Source organism: Petromyzon marinus, chromosome 30, assembly GCF_048934315.1.
Source record: "Petromyzon marinus isolate PM22_M1 ecotype Great Lakes invasive population chromosome 30, UKy_Petmar_22M1.pri1.0, whole genome shotgun sequence".
In the NCBI taxonomy this organism is placed as follows: Eukaryota; Metazoa; Chordata; class Hyperoartia; order Petromyzontiformes; family Petromyzontidae; genus Petromyzon; species Petromyzon marinus.
The window spans coordinates 11,524,092-11,540,776 of record NC_133696.1 but is presented as its reverse complement, the minus strand read 5'-3'; the positions used below and the strand labels follow the sequence as shown (position 1 = coordinate 11,540,776).

At 43.4% G+C, this 16,685-nt stretch overlaps 1 protein-coding gene across 3 annotated transcripts in view; it reads right to left on the bottom strand.

The window, feature by feature from the left end:
• Positions 1-16,685, bottom strand: part of LOC116947613 (ubiquitin carboxyl-terminal hydrolase 15-like) — an 84,815-nt gene that overhangs the window by 29,548 nt on the left and 38,582 nt on the right. For 2 of the 3 annotated variants that reach the window (XM_032963558.2, XM_076070748.1), the window contains 3 exons: positions 14,818-14,879; positions 7,699-7,806; positions 3,375-3,507 (listed from right to left, as the gene is read on the bottom strand). In XM_032963558.2, the coding sequence (XP_032819449.2) occupies positions 3,375-3,507; positions 7,699-7,806; positions 14,818-14,879 (303 nt within the window). The remainder of the gene's footprint in view (positions 1-3,374; positions 3,508-7,698; positions 7,807-14,817; positions 14,880-16,685) is intronic. The other variant, XM_032963559.2, reaches the window with a different exon arrangement.

Below are 16,685 nucleotides of genomic sequence, written 5' to 3'. Positions count from 1 at the left end.
ATTAAGCACCCATGTCAATTTTGCATATCTTTCTGCAAAAAAAGTATTTTAACCATTCACACATTACAATGATATGTACCATGCCTGCCGGAATAACATTATGACAAAATATTGCCAACACTAATAAAACTTTCCAAGGTAGTGTTTTGCATTCTTTGGTTTAAACTAAAAAAATAATGGAAATGTCCTTACAAACATTTCCAAGATTCATGTTGTTTCAAAAAAACTGTAAAAATTTGGAGGGAGAAAATTTCCAATTAACAAACGTGGACTTATTTTCAGAGATGATTTGCAAAAAAAAATATTTTTTACAATAAATTGTGACTAATATTATATCCCAATAAACAAGCATGTGACTAATGGCGAGTGTGCAGTATGGTGAATGTGGTTCTGGTTGAAGAGAAACACCAATTAAATTGCATGGCTGCAATGGATGCTACAACATCAACTTGTCCCTCATATATTTTAAGAACACGGTATTAATTATATACTAACTTAACAAAAGCTGAATACCTGCATTGGTGAAAATTACTTTCACCAGGCTTATCTCAAACTCCCCATTATAAGGTAAAATACAGTGAGAATGCACACCTGTCAACCGATACGGTTTACCCATATTTTTGTACAGGGAAATTGAGTTTTCAGGTCCGTACGGCGTACAGCCGTTTCAATACGGGCAAAACATTTTCTATTTGTTTGTGTTTCTCCCTTGTGATGGGACTTTAAAGGATGAACGTTGAGATTTATAAAGGGCACGGGGTGACCCATAAGGTCTCAATTGGTCTGTAATAAGGTAGGGCACTGATAAGGAGTTGACAGGTATGAACATGTAATAACTGAGAATATTAAGTCCACCCAAGGAAACTGTAAATTATAAACATCTCAATATATGCATTGATATACAGTAATAATGTTTGACCTTGATCAATCCACTGCTGGATGAAGACATCCCTAGTGCTGGAGAACATGGGATTGTTTTAATTTCAAGTTAAACTTGTTTCACCAAAAATAACTCAAGAGACGAGAGTAAATTGTGCCATCGCAAACTGTCTCAGACATCACTCACGATTAATGTTAGCTGTGGCAGGGAATACAACTTGGAATATGGGGTTTAAATGTGTTTATATAAATAAGACAACAACAACGAAGATTAGCATGCTGAAAGGGCCATTTCATAAATATACACATCGCAATTATATCAGAATCTGAATATTTATTTTTACGAGAGGAATCTGATGAGCTATGCAGCTCTCTTCCACAGATGTCCTGTAGGGGCAGTACAGTTGGACAAACAATGTAAAGATTTTCGAATAAAAGCCTAAATTGAGATCGTAGCAAAAAATCATGAAAGCCTACGTGTTAAACGAAGCAAAAATGTCTATCCTCTACGTGTTAAACGAAGCAAAAATGTCTATCCTCTCAAATAATTGCGGCAATGTAAAAATAATGCAGATGGGATACGTACACAATAACATTGCGACAATGCAAAATAATTACAACTAGCCGCACCCCTGATTAGCATGGTTGGCTATGCACGGTGCGAAAGAAGTTAAACATACGTCCATACTGTATGATCCAAAAATATAAACACGATCCAAAACTATATACATGATCGTTCAAATAAACTTTCATTCTCACAAAAAACACAGTCTGATAAAAACAAAAAAAATATCCTGCAAATGCACTTTTCCACCACTGATAGCCTTGCAATTTCAGTATGAGGCTCGACAGAAAATAATTTTCTATTATCTAATCCCATAGGAGACCACGCGATGGAACAGCCAGGAAACGTTATTATTTCTTCCACAATACGTTTGAAGGCTCTATCACCAATTACTCAAGTTAACCTCAACCCTCCTTTCCATGGTGCGGATGGAGTGGCCAGTGAACTTTCCACCAGTGCCAGGCTGTAATGGGCTATGTTCGGGTGCAGTGGTTGATAACTGGGCTGAGACCATCACACGATGTACACAGTACCCTTGGTAGGTTCATGTGGCGCAAAGCCAGAATAAAAGTAGTGCTGGCTCAGTATTCCAACGTGCTTTAAGCCCTTGTAATCCACGAGCCACCTTCAGCACGCAAAACCTTCAAACCTCATGTCAAGTTCACCTTCCCCGTTGTAACACTGCCAGTCGTGCAAGTGCAAAGAAAAATACATTATCGAGTGAAACGGCACCTATTGATGCAAACATCAACGACACTTGAGACCGATGTGAAGAGGAAAATTCTGTGCGTGCGCTCACCATGCGTGCATTGAAACATGCGTGGCAAAATTCCGTAATTTACGATCCATAGAAATAATTATTAAAACGTCACATTATAGGAAATGGAGCAAACGGTTCCAAAAAAAGGAAAAAAATAAGGCGACGATACAAATGTGTGGTTTGAACCTCACAAAAAAAAGTGATTCTTGAATGGAATTACGACCCAGAATTGTGACAATTCACAATATTGCGCAAGGAGCGGATGGGGGGTAAAACCACTGCATGCACACTTGATTGCCTACAGTTATATACAAGTGCAGCCGTTTTGATCAAATTCACTGCTGGATGGCGGCCTTCCCACACATTGCAGGTCAGCAGGGGTTGGTGAGGGCAGAGATCATAGACCAGGGGGTTTAGTACAGTAGTACATCGACGGATTTTGCTACACCGCCCCCCTCTATTGCCCACAACGTAGCCCAGCAGCAGCAGCAGCGGCGGCAGCCTCTAATGGAGAACTTGCCCTAAGCACGGTGGTCGTCCATCCTCTCACTCGAGTGGTGAGTATTCATCTATTCACCACGGCCATGTGGTGTCGCGCACGGTGCACACTGGCAACAACAACTCCCGACGTTCGCCACCAAGCGGCGATTGTTTTGCTGCGATAAATTTAGACGTGGTGAACCACTTTGTTGAGCTGTCGTTTGCGGCTGGGTGACTTCTGCAAAAGAAGCTAATATCTCAGTGGGCTTCACCTGGTATGATAAAACAAAATGGTTTATTTGTACTCTTTGGTTCTATTCGGTAAAGTCACATATAGAACCAAAGAGCATGGATCCTTGTAGTCACGAAAGCTTCAAATCTAGAATTGGTGTATTTGTATTTGTATATATTCTTAGGTGATTTGCTTACCTTTTCGATACTTTGCACTCCGACGTTCTGACCCACCCCTACTGCATATCTGTGTAAAAGAGCTTTATAGCTCATCGGATTCCTCCAATATAAATATTCTGCTTCTGACTACGGTGCTTGTGCCAGGCAAGGTGCGCCGTGATGCCAAGCCAAGGTGCCGAAAGGCTCCCGGGCAGGTCACGTGGCAGTCCCAAGCGTGACAGGTTCACTACACTTGAGATGGGCTGGCACATAGGAGGCGACAAGAGAGCGCGTGCACACCTGTATGGCGGAGTTCATGAAGCAGGTGTTGCCCAAGTTGCTGAGTCCGCAGAGTCCGGGCTGCGAGGTCCCGCGGCCGGGCTCCCTGTAGTCGTAGGAGCTGTAGCCGTAGCTGTTGTAGCCACTGCTGGAGCTGAGGCACAACGAAACGCTCACACAACCCGGGCACTTGACGCTTCGCCAGCCACGCAAGGCTCCCGTGAATTAAGTGTTTTCAATCATGCGGTTTAAGTAAAATGAACCATTACATGGAGAAGGCATCACTTACTTCGAAATGTGCATGCAAAGCAATACTTATTGAATAGCACACCAATACGAATGTAGGTGTGGGAATGGGGAAAAAATGTACAAATCCAAAATGAGAATGATCCATGTAGCCCATTATTCAGATAATAAAATACGTAAAAAGTGGCCTGCATTAATGTTCGATCTAGTCTTACTTATCTTAGTCATGTGAATATGTAAATGTACATTTAACATCGCACAATGAAAATGTTTTGTTCATCAAAAACTTCCACTTCTTCAAACCTTGCGCCATTTGGAAAGACGGGAAAATGACCTCAAAGTTTAAATTAACCTCCGTTTCCTTATTGTTTGAGTCAAAGAAATGTACACAAAGTTAAAACGTTTCCGAACATCTCTTGACTACCCTCATGAATGACTTGCATTCAAGCCTAGCCCAATATCCCATTCTCACGCCACTAGTAGAACATCTCACGCCACTCGCAAACCATACTGAACTATTTTTTTTATTTTACCAGGTAAGGCCGACTAAGCTATACAGCTCTTTTTCAGAAGCAACCTAGCCACCACAAATGATAGCTAAACCAAGTGGGCGTATCACCTGGAAACTCATGGCAGTCAAATACTCTAAATGAGTCTAAATGTGGATGGAAAACCCGGAGGACCCAGAGAAAAATCCACGCGACCACGGGGAGAAAGACAAATATACAGACGTCAGAAACGAGCCCAGGACCTCCTGTGTACCAAGCGAGGTAGTTAAAATCTTGCCACCGTGGCGCCCCTGATGGCAGAATGTTAACATTGATTGCATTTCAACAGCACTATAGGTGTACAGGAATTGAGACACCCGTGAGTTCAGAGCTGATTTGCATGCACAAGAGAGCTACAATCGGCCCATCCATTCATCCAATGGCCTCGAAAAATATAGAATGCAAAAGAGGTCACACTGTACACGCTGAGTTTCAATTTCAGCTAAAGGCCGAGCATCCTATCAATAAATGTCTCAACCAGCGTCATCAAACACCAACTCGCGTGGATATTCATACAATTTTTTGTGTGTACATATATAAATGGTCGTACTTTCGAATTTAATCCATGAAATACCTCAATAAAACAATGTCGCTTGAGCACGTGAATGCCGATTGATATGCATTACCGTATTAACATTTTGACAGCTAATGAATATGTAGAGTGGAAACACGGCCAAACTCACAACATATACTGTTTTTAACATTATGAGACCTCCTTTGCCAGTAACAAGATATAGAAATAGGTTTTACCCCTTTTAACTGGCACAAAAACTGACACCTCTATTCAAGGCATCATGTTTGCAATAACCACAACACAAGCAGTCAAAATGTTTAAAGGGGTTAAACCTATTTCTATATACTGTTTTGTGCATTTGCTCTTAATACAATCAGGAGGAAAATGTATGTGAATAACAAAAAGAGGGTCCGATTTTTTTTTGCAATGTATTTACAGATTTTCTTAATTGGAACGTGGTAACCAGTTCACGATGACCTACCACTTCAAAATATAATTGGTTTAAATGTCAACTTTAACACAAAAGCATAGTACTATGAATTATCCTTAAGAGGCCAGTTAGATGATAATGCCAGACAAAAACCGTAAACTACATTTGCGGAAACTGCCTTGGTCACAAGCATGCTAAACACATGCAATCCACCTAATGCAAGGGACATTTTACAAAGGGTCATCCCACTACCGATGGGGCACTGCTGAATCATGAGGGTGATGGGGTTAGATGGAACTAATCATATTGACCTCGAAGTCACAGTCACAGTGCTCAGCCTAATAATAAAGAATCGCCGTGTGTTTAGAAGTATTTGGCTGCTATAGATTTCCACGTGATAATCCACTTCGTTGAGCTATCACTTGTGGCCAGTCACTTCTGAAAAAGAGCTATACAGCTCAGTGGGCCTTACCTGGTAAAAAATAAAAAAAATAGTTCAGTTGAATAGTTCAGTAAAGCGCTTAGACCAGGCACTATGGGTAAACTTCCAGTGGTTATTCAATAGGCCTCAAGCTGAAAACCACGCACATCTGATTACTGCGTGCGACACCTGCCCATTGAACATGTTCTCAGAGCCTAGTTTGTTGTGTTAATAAAGTGGCCGCAAGGGGGACACTTTTGTAAGCTCCACGTACAAATCCTGCAAATTAAGAGTTCACTAATTTTGGGGAAGGTAAAGTTATTCTACGTACGTCATAAGACTGTCAAGCACGCCAGGAGTATTGGTGCCCATCTGCTATCCGGTGCTTTGGGAGGACCGGTTGGTTGATGTGAGTTGACACCGAAATGACAGCACAGCAAATAGCTTGTTGCACCCATGTGCAGACGTTGCAGTCTTGTCTCAGTGTGCATGGTTGTTCTTAGGCGACTCGTGTTCCCCACATGAAGAACACTCATTGACCAAGAATTGGACAAAAGAATGACAATGGAGGAGCATCCTGAATAAGTCTTGGTAATCTCTGTGAGGCTCTTCGAGACAAATAAGCCTGTATTATCTCACTTTGAACATTTATGGTTGACAAGTAAATTTAATAACCTTTTTGTCAAGTACAATTCTTGTAGGATGTATTTTATTGTTAACTTTGAAGCTTTAAATATAGGAGCCTGCACAGCAAGATCAGAACCTCCGATTAAGCAAGGCTGGCTACGTACAGTGCGAAAGAAGTTCATCATACATACATGACTTTACAACAGGGGCAAGAGGAAACAGCGGAGGCTGACAACTACCCATGCATTCATTACATCTTGAATTGGGAAGGTGAGGTATCCACAAATAAACAAATGAAGGGAGAATTAACTCCTGACAAGTCAGATTATTGACACCAAAAACAGAAAAGTGATCAATCTTTAAATACATGTTTCCACAATTGTTTACATCGTCAGATGCCATTTAAATGTTTAGGTTTTTTTTTTAATCTAGGAAAGCCTCAACTCTTTTTCAGCAGGGTCCTGTCGCGTTTTCCATTTGGGGGGGGGGGAGGGCGATGCTGCCGTGTGATGTCCTAATGAGTAATGAGCAGGAAGTTTTTTGTCATTGGGATGCTTGACCAATTCCAGTTACGTTGTCCGTTATATATTCGCTACGAGCGGACACCGCAGCACCCAGAGAAAACCCACGCAGGACAGGGGGAATCGCATACAAGCTCCACACAGATGGGTGCCCGAGTCAGGAATCGAACCCAGGCCCCTCTTAATGTGAGGCACAAGTGTTACCGCTGCGCCACACAGCCACGCATAAATTGGGTGCATTCGCATAGCTCCGATTACATTCCCTTGACAGACTGTCATGCTAAAATCATGCAGTTATTTTCTGCTGTAAACACACTCGCTTAGCTGTTTACTTGGCTACGCAATTCATCTTGTTTTACCAGGTGGCAGGGAAATGACAGGAGGTTACAGGCTCACTGATTGAGAAAGGCATTCACTGCCACCGTAATATTTAAGTCTTATGGTAGACAAACAAAAAATGCCATTCACAATGTCAGCCTTTCCATTAAAGCATTTTTCTGGAATGGCTGCTCATGTTATTTTTTTTTACTTTACTTTGAATTTTCCCACAATCCGTGCATTTCAACCTGTTTTAGGTTCACTCTACATCACAAACATCATTATAATGTACGATTACAAAATGTTGATATTACCAGCCTTTTCCTGACATCCTTCAAGAGTCCATCATACTTCAAGCACTGTACTATTCTACTGAGCCAGGCGAACACATGTGGAAGCTGTGTTGATCCGCTCACACACCAAGTTATGCAGTTAAAACTGCCCGTGATGGGACTTTCCTGTGGATTCATTTGTGAGAAAAGGACGATATCAAAACCTGTTCCACTTGATAGCAAGTTCCTACCCTGGGTTAAGGCTCAAATCCAGGAAGTAAGCGCCGCTAAGTCCGTACCGAGACAAAGGAATTATAGAGCATTAGCCCCTCGAGTCACTCGGCCACCTCGAAGGTCAGAGAACCCACGACAAGAAGCAGGAGGTGCGACGATGCACCGAGGGGCAAAGCAGTGGTGTAGGGCATCAAAACAAATGGCGCAGACTTACGTTCGGCCGTAGCCAGAAGAATAGGTGCTGGAGCCAATGGCAAGAGAAGAGGAAGCAGAAGAGAGGCCTGGGGAGGTGGGGAAGCTGCCACTTGTGCCGCTGCTGGCTCTGCCAAAGGCAACGCGACACCAGCACAAGGGAACAGAGACAGCAGATGCCCTCAGGGCCCAGGCTTCGATGAGCAGAGAAGGCCTTACAGTGTTGCGAGGTGATGCTATGATATATATCGTACGATATCAGATCCACGATAATCGTACCATCGGTTTTGCAAGATGTCGTCATGTTGTGATAGTTTTTAAATGACACACTCAAAAAACGATTTACTGAATAAAATCTATTCTATGTAAATGAGCGATGTGCATAATAATTTCTGGAGTAAATGACAGCCCGGCGGCAATAGGACATCGTAACTTTGGTAAATCTTCAATTACTTAGGTATCGTGGAACCGACAGCTTGGGCATTTGTGTTATAGATAGTAAAGTTGGATTTATTGGAAGACTTATGGCAGGCTAATGCAGTTGAAAAACTGTTAATTAATAATGATGTGTACTGGAAGTACAGCACAGGATAAAAACAATGCAATGAAAATGTAAAACACAATTACAATGGTATGGGAAACTGATATAATGATAGGGCATGTCGTGAAAAATGTTATCGCGGCAATCCTACACTGAATAAAGAGGCGTAACTATGTTTACTATTACAGCGTCACAAGAGTGACCACTCTTACAGTGTGACAGTAGTGCTATGGAGGCAAGAGGTGCACAACGTATAATCCGTGGATCAGATCAATTTGGGAAGGAGAGTGCATTTACTGAGCCCACAATAAGTTCAATAATCATGAAATGTGGCACCGAAGTTGCATTTGTACGGGAATACTGTAAACATTACATCAGAGACTGATACAACCGAAGAACAATCACCCACCTGGTCGAAGAGACTGTGCACACCTGCATTGAGGAAATACCAGATGTGTTTCCAAAAGGTATTTTTTCAATATATTTGGGCCAGATTTACACTTCGATGACATGGGCAAAACACACCACATGGGCAATTTTCCGATTGCTGGTGACGAAGACATTGGAATGCTCTTTTTGAACACAGATAAGAAGAACAGACAGTACAAATAACAGATCTATTACCTGCAGTTAACACGGGATCATAAAAGACTTGAGGATGTGACAACTTCAGATTCGTTACAGAAATTTTAAAAAATGCATTGAATCTCTGGAGCTTATCTTATTAATTTATATATTTGAGACATTAAGAAAAATTAAAAATATTGCAATGAAAATAGTATTACTGGAGCATAACAGATCCTATTGCGCATACATTTTCCTAAAGATCGATCAAGGAACACTGAACATTTCTTGTGGAGTAACCAAACGTAGAGTTTACAATTATCGTAACTGCTCTGAGCACACCAAAAAACACGTGTGCCTACGAGTAGCAGAGGCTTAGCAAACATTATCCACAATATTAAACGCAACCCATCACAGCCCAATCACCAAATGTCAGAAAACTGTCACTTTAACGGTAATTCCAAATTTAAAAAGTAAAGAGTCAATATCCCCGGGCAAGTAGCCTTGTCTCTTGGGAAAAAGAATAATGAATCTTAGTGAAATAATGTGAGTAACATCAGGTCATGTAAAAAGATTTGTTTTGTAAGACAATATTTCTAGATACGAAAAATGAAAAGCTGTGTCAACATTGATTGGAAGAAGGAATAACAAAAAAACCGTTCATACTTTTAAGGAACAAAAACTGGTTACATCTAACTTCTTGAACTGCATATTGCAGTTATTTTATGAGCAATTGAAAAAGAAAAGATAACCAAATGATAATCCCACTGCTTGGCATCTGTAAGCAGACTGTCAGCCATTAAGGTATATCACGCTTGATGATACAAAGCGGCGCACAGCAGTAGCTGGAAGCTTTTCCGGCAAATTGGACTGTCCATAGCACCCAGCTGAGTTTTGCATGGGATTACCATAAGCAGACGGGAGGATGTGCAGTGTGAAGGTTAACTACGAACGATTTAAAACTATTGTTTACTGTACCAGGTAAGGCCCACTGAGCTATGTAGCTCTTTTTCAGAAGAGAGCCTGGCTGTCGCAAATGATAGCTCAACCAAGTGGTTTATCACGTGGACATTTTTAGCAGCCAAATACTCTAAACTGGTGATGTTGATTCTAAACGTGGAGGGGAAAACCGGAGGAGCCAGAGAAAAATCGACGCGACCACCACGGGGAGAACGTGCAAACTCCAACCATACAGCAGGCGTCAGTGCTGGGATCGAACCCACGACCTCCTGTATACCACGCGAGGTAGATAACATCTCGCCAGGGAGGTGCCCACATACACTACGGGATTAAACTGTTAAAAACACACATTCTATGGCATTAAGCTGGAGCCATTAGCGCTGTTACAATCGAGATAATTACCTGTTATAAACAATAATTAATCATTTACAGCCTTGTGCCAATCCACTGCTGGATTAAGTTCTCTCCACACTGTGCAATAATGGGGGTCGTTTGACCATACTTCACCAGACTGAACAGTGCAGGTTGGTGAAAGGGGGCCCAGGACTGATTCAGAGATTACTCACCACTGATGTGAGCCATGGCCACAACGCCGGGTTCACAGAACAGTGCGCTAAACCACTAATCCCGTTTAACACGTGGGTGACCAATATCATGCATAATTTAGTTTTTTTTGGGGTTAGATCGTGTAAAAATGTGTAGTTAAACCCGCCACCACCCAACACAGCCAATTAGTAAGGTTTGTCACATAAACACAACGTGCCAATTCGTGACTAGTACAGCACACCGGTGTGTTGGAGGGCAAAGTCACACCATTTACAATCTATTCCCATTTACACAGGAACAACAACAACACAAAGATATGTCTAGATGTTCTACGGTTTAGGTTGTGGGGTATATAAGAAGAATGAGTCGAGGGAAAAACTTTTTTGACACGTCACATATTTCCATGTGAGAATGTGAAGCAGGAACCAAATCGGCAGAATGAACGTGCGTGGAACACAATCGATCAAACGGAATGGAGAAGGAATTTTGGATGCCACCACTGGTACAGAGCGTTCCAGACAGTGGCAGCAAGAACACTGCAATGGCTCAACCATGCGTATACTGACGAGAGACAGCAAAGGCGGTTAAACAAGACAGAGGCAGGTGGAGACGGTAAATCGAAAACCAATGGGAGGACCTGAGGGCTTGAGTAATTCTTAAAAATCACGGATTAATAACAATCACATGTTTTACTTTAAGGCATTCATATAACGAAATTTCCATAAACTTTTGTTGTTGTCGCTAAGTCCAAAAAGGCATTGCAAGAAATAAAAGTAATATTTAAAAATACCTTTTTAAAAACACGCTTTAATGAAATGCACCGTACTCGTAATGGCAAAACTCCACGACTCCAGGAAGTGGCCCCGAAGCTTGCCACAACGTAACGGTCCGTGGTGATTTACAGCCAACGTCAGTTCAGCGTGGACTATTAGACCCAAGCCGAAACATAACATATAAAAAAGATGGTTTAAAATGTTTTCATTTTATTTTTAATGATAGAATGTAGTAATGTCATCAGTATGACACAAGCATACCAAGTTTGCAGTCGATACCACAAAGGGAAGTGGGTTAAAATTGAGTTACAAGATTTGAGGATACAACAACAACAGAGTGAACTTCGATTTAAAGCTTTCGTGACTGCAGGGATTCATCTTCTTGGTTCTTTAGCTAAAGTCACCACGTAGAATGGAAACAAAGTAATAAAAATAAAACATAATAAAATAAAATTCTCACGACGTTTCGGCCACAACACAGCGCTGTCGTCCCGACAGTTCAGTTCCTTCACCTGAAGAAGGCTACTTGTGTTGTGGCCGAAACGTCGTGAGAATTTTATTTTATTACGTTTTATTTTGATTGCTTTGTTTCCATTCTACGTGGTGACTTTACCGAAAGAACCAAGAAGAAGAAGGAGAACAACAGAGCGAGTGAAATAAAAGCGCGCAACAAATTAATCACATTTCTGCGAGAAGATGAACCACGAAAGTTTCAAGAAACACGCGGCCACAAGAGTGAAGCAGCAAAGCAACGGTCTCTGCTGATGATGCTGCACCGTTTATGTACCGCAGACCAGCGTGTGGATTTACTTTCCCCGCATTACGAATCATGGCTATGCAAAAGGCGGCGTTTTTTTTTTCTTCTTTCCTCCCAAATGCCAGTGGGCAAAAGGTCCTACAGCGATCATGCATCCATAGTCACCAACAATCCGAATGCATCAGAAGCTCAATAGATCGCCAGGGCAGGGGCTGAGACGGTGGTGCACCCGGAGCAATTAAGCGCGGGACAGAGGCTCCTCGCGAGATGAAGACAATCACGTTCACGTTCGGGTTGTGTTGAGAAGAACTGTGGATATGTATTGATTTAAACAAGACTCAACATATTCTTAGTTATTTCGGTAAAGTCACGTTGAAGGCAAACAACAAAATAATAGAATATATATAAAACAATAAAAAATTCTCACGACGTTTCGACCATAACACAAACGGTCGTCTTCAGGTGTGTTTGTGTTATGGTCGAAACGTCGTGAGAATTTTTATTGTTTTATATATATTTTATTATTTTGTTGTTTCCCTTCAACGTGACTTTACCGAAAGAACTAAGAATATGAATTACTGCAGTCACGAAAGCTTTAAATCAAAATTTAAGACTCAACATATTTGGCGAAAAAACACGATGGCCTTGAAAGGAAATCACATACATAATAGGCGACGTTTTCGCGCAATGGCCCCTCGTTATGAGCACATACACAGAGGCCACGGAGATGAGGTAGATAAGAGACGGAGACTGCGCATTACATCAAGATGCTTGATGATAAATAATAGTGGCACTTGGTATGTGAGCAGCTGCTTGGACCTTCACTTGGTTCACTCAGCCTTAAAGGACTCATTTATTGAGAACTGCTATTTGTGTTTAGTTTGTTGTCCTTCCCCCGCACCTCCGATTAGAACGCTTGGCTACGTACGGTGTGAAAGAAGTTCAACGTACATACTACAGTGCGCAGGGTGTGAACATCAGCACTGGTGCATGGTATCACCGTAACACCACTCCTTAATGTGCCAGAATGATACCCCGATGCGTCATGCTGGCATTATCGGTGCTGACTAACAGCACCATTCCCCGCAGTCTAGAATGATAAATAGGCAATCCATTATCTTTATAGGTGCTATGCAAATAAAAACCCGTGGAAACAGGCCACGCACAGCACTCACACACTCACTCATCCACACAATGTATGAACAAGAACGCATAAAACTACACATAACGCAAGATATGTAGATCTACACATGAATAAAACGTTGCTGGTATTATCCAGAGAGCACATATAATACCAGCCACAATTGCAAGTACCTGTAAACTACATTTTCACATCCTATACCGGTGTTCAATAATAATAATGTGTGATAAGCCACGTAAAAAAATTAGCGTGTGCTGGTGGGCCGTGTGACTGATCTCACGCTTACAGACGTCACGAACGTCACGATGACGTCATGACGTCTATACATGTGACCCCTAATCCGTAACCTCATCTCCAGGTCTTTCATCTCAATTACCAGTACTGTACCTCTTCACGTCCCGTTGAGTCGTATGTCTACACATTTGTTTAATTGTGGCGACAAAATAAAAGAATCATCAGTTAATTGAGGGTCTCCCAAAATCTAGTTCTCATGGACTCATCATGGTCTGTCTACCTTTGCACATTTGAACCTTATGGCGATACCCCAGGGTACTAAAGTACCCCGGCTCTCGCATAATGTCCGTGGTGCAGTCATTTTTAGTCTGCTGATGGTCGGCGATGCGGTAATCGACTCATCTCGACGAGCCGTGCACGATGCACTGTTCAAAGTTTAAATTTTCGATAACGGATTTTGTGATGCTAATGTTTGGCGTTTCGACATCGCGGAGTGGCGCTGATTGCGGATTGATTGGTACCACAGTCACGGAGTAAAGTAACACCCCTGGAAAAAATAGTGTCCCAGAAATAAAATATTTAATTGCCTCGGACATTTTGTATTATTTGGTACCCCGGGTTACCGCCATAAGGATCATTTACCAACCTTCTCATTCAAATCAAGCCGTTGCATGCGGCGAAACAATTCCATGTGACGTGAGAAATTAGGACCGCTCGCCATGTCACACGGGACACACACGGATGCACTGAAAATATCTACATACAAAGATCCCCCATATAGCCTTAACAGACTGTCGGGGCAAGTGCTGTAAGCGAGCGTCCATGAAGGACGGAACGGCACACAAGAGGGGGCGTGTGGCCAGCACCACGCTCAACAAGTGGCGATGTTTACACACTGCAGATTCAGGTGTTCATTTGAGGCTGAGTCAACCTTGGGAAGCCCCAGGACCGGTTCAGATAACTGTCACCGGTGTTGGCCGTGAGAAGGTATTGGGCTCGCCGGGTGCAGTGCAGCATGCTAACCACTCCACTACCACTCCCCACAAATCTATACACATCTACATACAAAGATAAAGATCCCCCATATAGCCTTAACAGACTGTAGGGGCAAGTGCTGTTAGCGAGCACCTATGAAGGCCGGAACGGTACACGAGGGGGTGGGTGGCCAGCACCACGCCCGACCGGCTTTGTCTCCCCAGTGGCAATGTTTACACACCGCACCAGGTACTCATTTGAGGCTGAGTCGACCTTTCTATATACACACACTCTCACACATACAAAAGATCTATGTCAATATGAATCTGCACACTCCACACACATGTACACACATAACAGATCGCCTCTATATTACTTTGAATAACACCTTCTGTATCATTTGTTTCGTAATGGTCATGTGCATGCCTTATGTAAACACTTTTTTTGTATTTTAACAGTGAAGACTGGTGAACATGGAAAGGTACACTGCTGTGGGTGGTAACAACTCGAATCTCAAAAATCCTGGCATACATATGAGCACAACTGCTGACCTACAAAGGAGTTTATACAAAAGCCAACGCCACAGCGGCGCTCTGTCAGACGCACGCACGAGATAGATGCCATGCAACTGGCAAGCGGCCGGCACTCACTTGTTTGAGATAAACTGCCGTGGCCACGTTCCATCTTCATTTTTTTGTTCGATAATGAGCACCTGCAATGGCAATTAGGAGAGACAAATAAACACAAAGATCCCCCTCCACCCCGTGTGGCCTTAGCAGACTGTTGGGGCAAGTGCTGTTGGCAAGTAGCACCTACGAAGGCCGGCAATGTAAGCAAATGGGGGTGGGTGGCCAGCACCACGCCCGGCGGCCTCGGTCTCCCGTGTCGCGATGATGACACACCACACCAGGTGCTCATTTGAGGCCTAGTCGAACCTAGGAGAGGCCCAGGGACCGGTTTCAGATATCTGTCACCGATGTTGGCCATGAGCGGGAATCGAACTCGGGTCGCCGGGTCCGTAGCGCAGCGCGCTGTAACCGCTACACTACCGCTCCCCCAATTCGGGGTGAGACGCGCACACGCGCACACGCAGGGCCCATCGTTAATAACCAGTGTAGTCGGAGAGCGTGCCCCTGGACAAGCAGCCACTAGTCCACGCACACGACCAGGTAACACCCTCCACACGGCCAACGTGTACGCAAGGAAGCTGCTTCGCTAATCAAATTACACCGGGCATAGCCTGCATGAATGAGCTCGGCGAAACAGACCACGGGGGTTTGGTTGGTGGGTGGGAGGGGGGCAAAACAAGGTAACAATAGAATCATTAGCAATGGCTTAAATAGTAAAAATGCATGGCAAGTGGAAAAACAACATCGTCCGCTGTGCACGCCGTCACGGTGAAACAGCCGGCGATTTGAAAATGCACTGGCTGTAGTGCAGTGATGGCTTAATGTCTGCACTACCGTTTTTCCGGACATTTATTCACACGCGAGCACACTCTGCATGAAAACGAGGCTGTGGTAATCGTTATATATACACCTCAAAGGATGTTCTTTAAGTAGTAACCATCTCAGCTGCGGCACAAGTACGTGGAATTGTGCAAATGGTTAAATGTTGGGGCCCGTTTGTCCATCCGAAGCGGGATGAGGGCCTCCCTAGTCCTGCGCCGAGCAGGCAGTGAGCGTCATGCGAGCATCCACTTGACCACGCTGGTCATGGGACGCTATATAGCATTAAAACAAATACATTGGTTGCTGTGGTACACAACAAGAAAAAAAGCCCCAGCTCAGAATGTGTTTTGTCCACTCCCTTACTCATCACTAGTCACTGAAGTGAATCAATGGACACACATCACCACTCATTACTGTAAAGCACCAGCCCTGCTGGGGCTGCTGACTCAACTTACGTTTTACAAGAAAGCCCTATTCACTCGGCGACACAACAGTGAGTAAGTAATCTTTTGTGGCAGGACGCGTAGGCTGGGAAGAACCCGGCTCCTCGGTGTGCAGTTAATGGAGACAGGGAGGGCATCACTCACTCTTACAGTCGTGTGGCTTAGCGGTTACGCCCACCCCCAGCAAGGATGGGTCACAAGAAAAAAAACTAGGCCCTGCACGAATCAATTGAGATCGATTCCTACATTCTCAATATATTCACAAGCTCCCAACTGCGCGAATGATACATACGCTGATATTTAACTGCCCATGACCAAATCACCCAGAAATATATCCGACGTTGTGAGCCCTCGGAAGCCGAGCATGGTTGAGACCAGATGGTACTCTGGGTGGGTGACCACTGTGCAGAGAAACAGGCGTTACAGGCTACTGTTGGGTCACCGTGTGAGCAGGGGACAGTGCGGCAAAACTCCCGCCTTCACCAAACCGTGCCGATCCATGTGGTGACGTATGGCCAATTAACCGAACGACACAACCCTCATCCGGCAGCGGACTGACGCGTTTAAATCTTTTAAGACCGATGGAAAGAACGAGAGAGAAACAAAATGGGACAGATAATACGG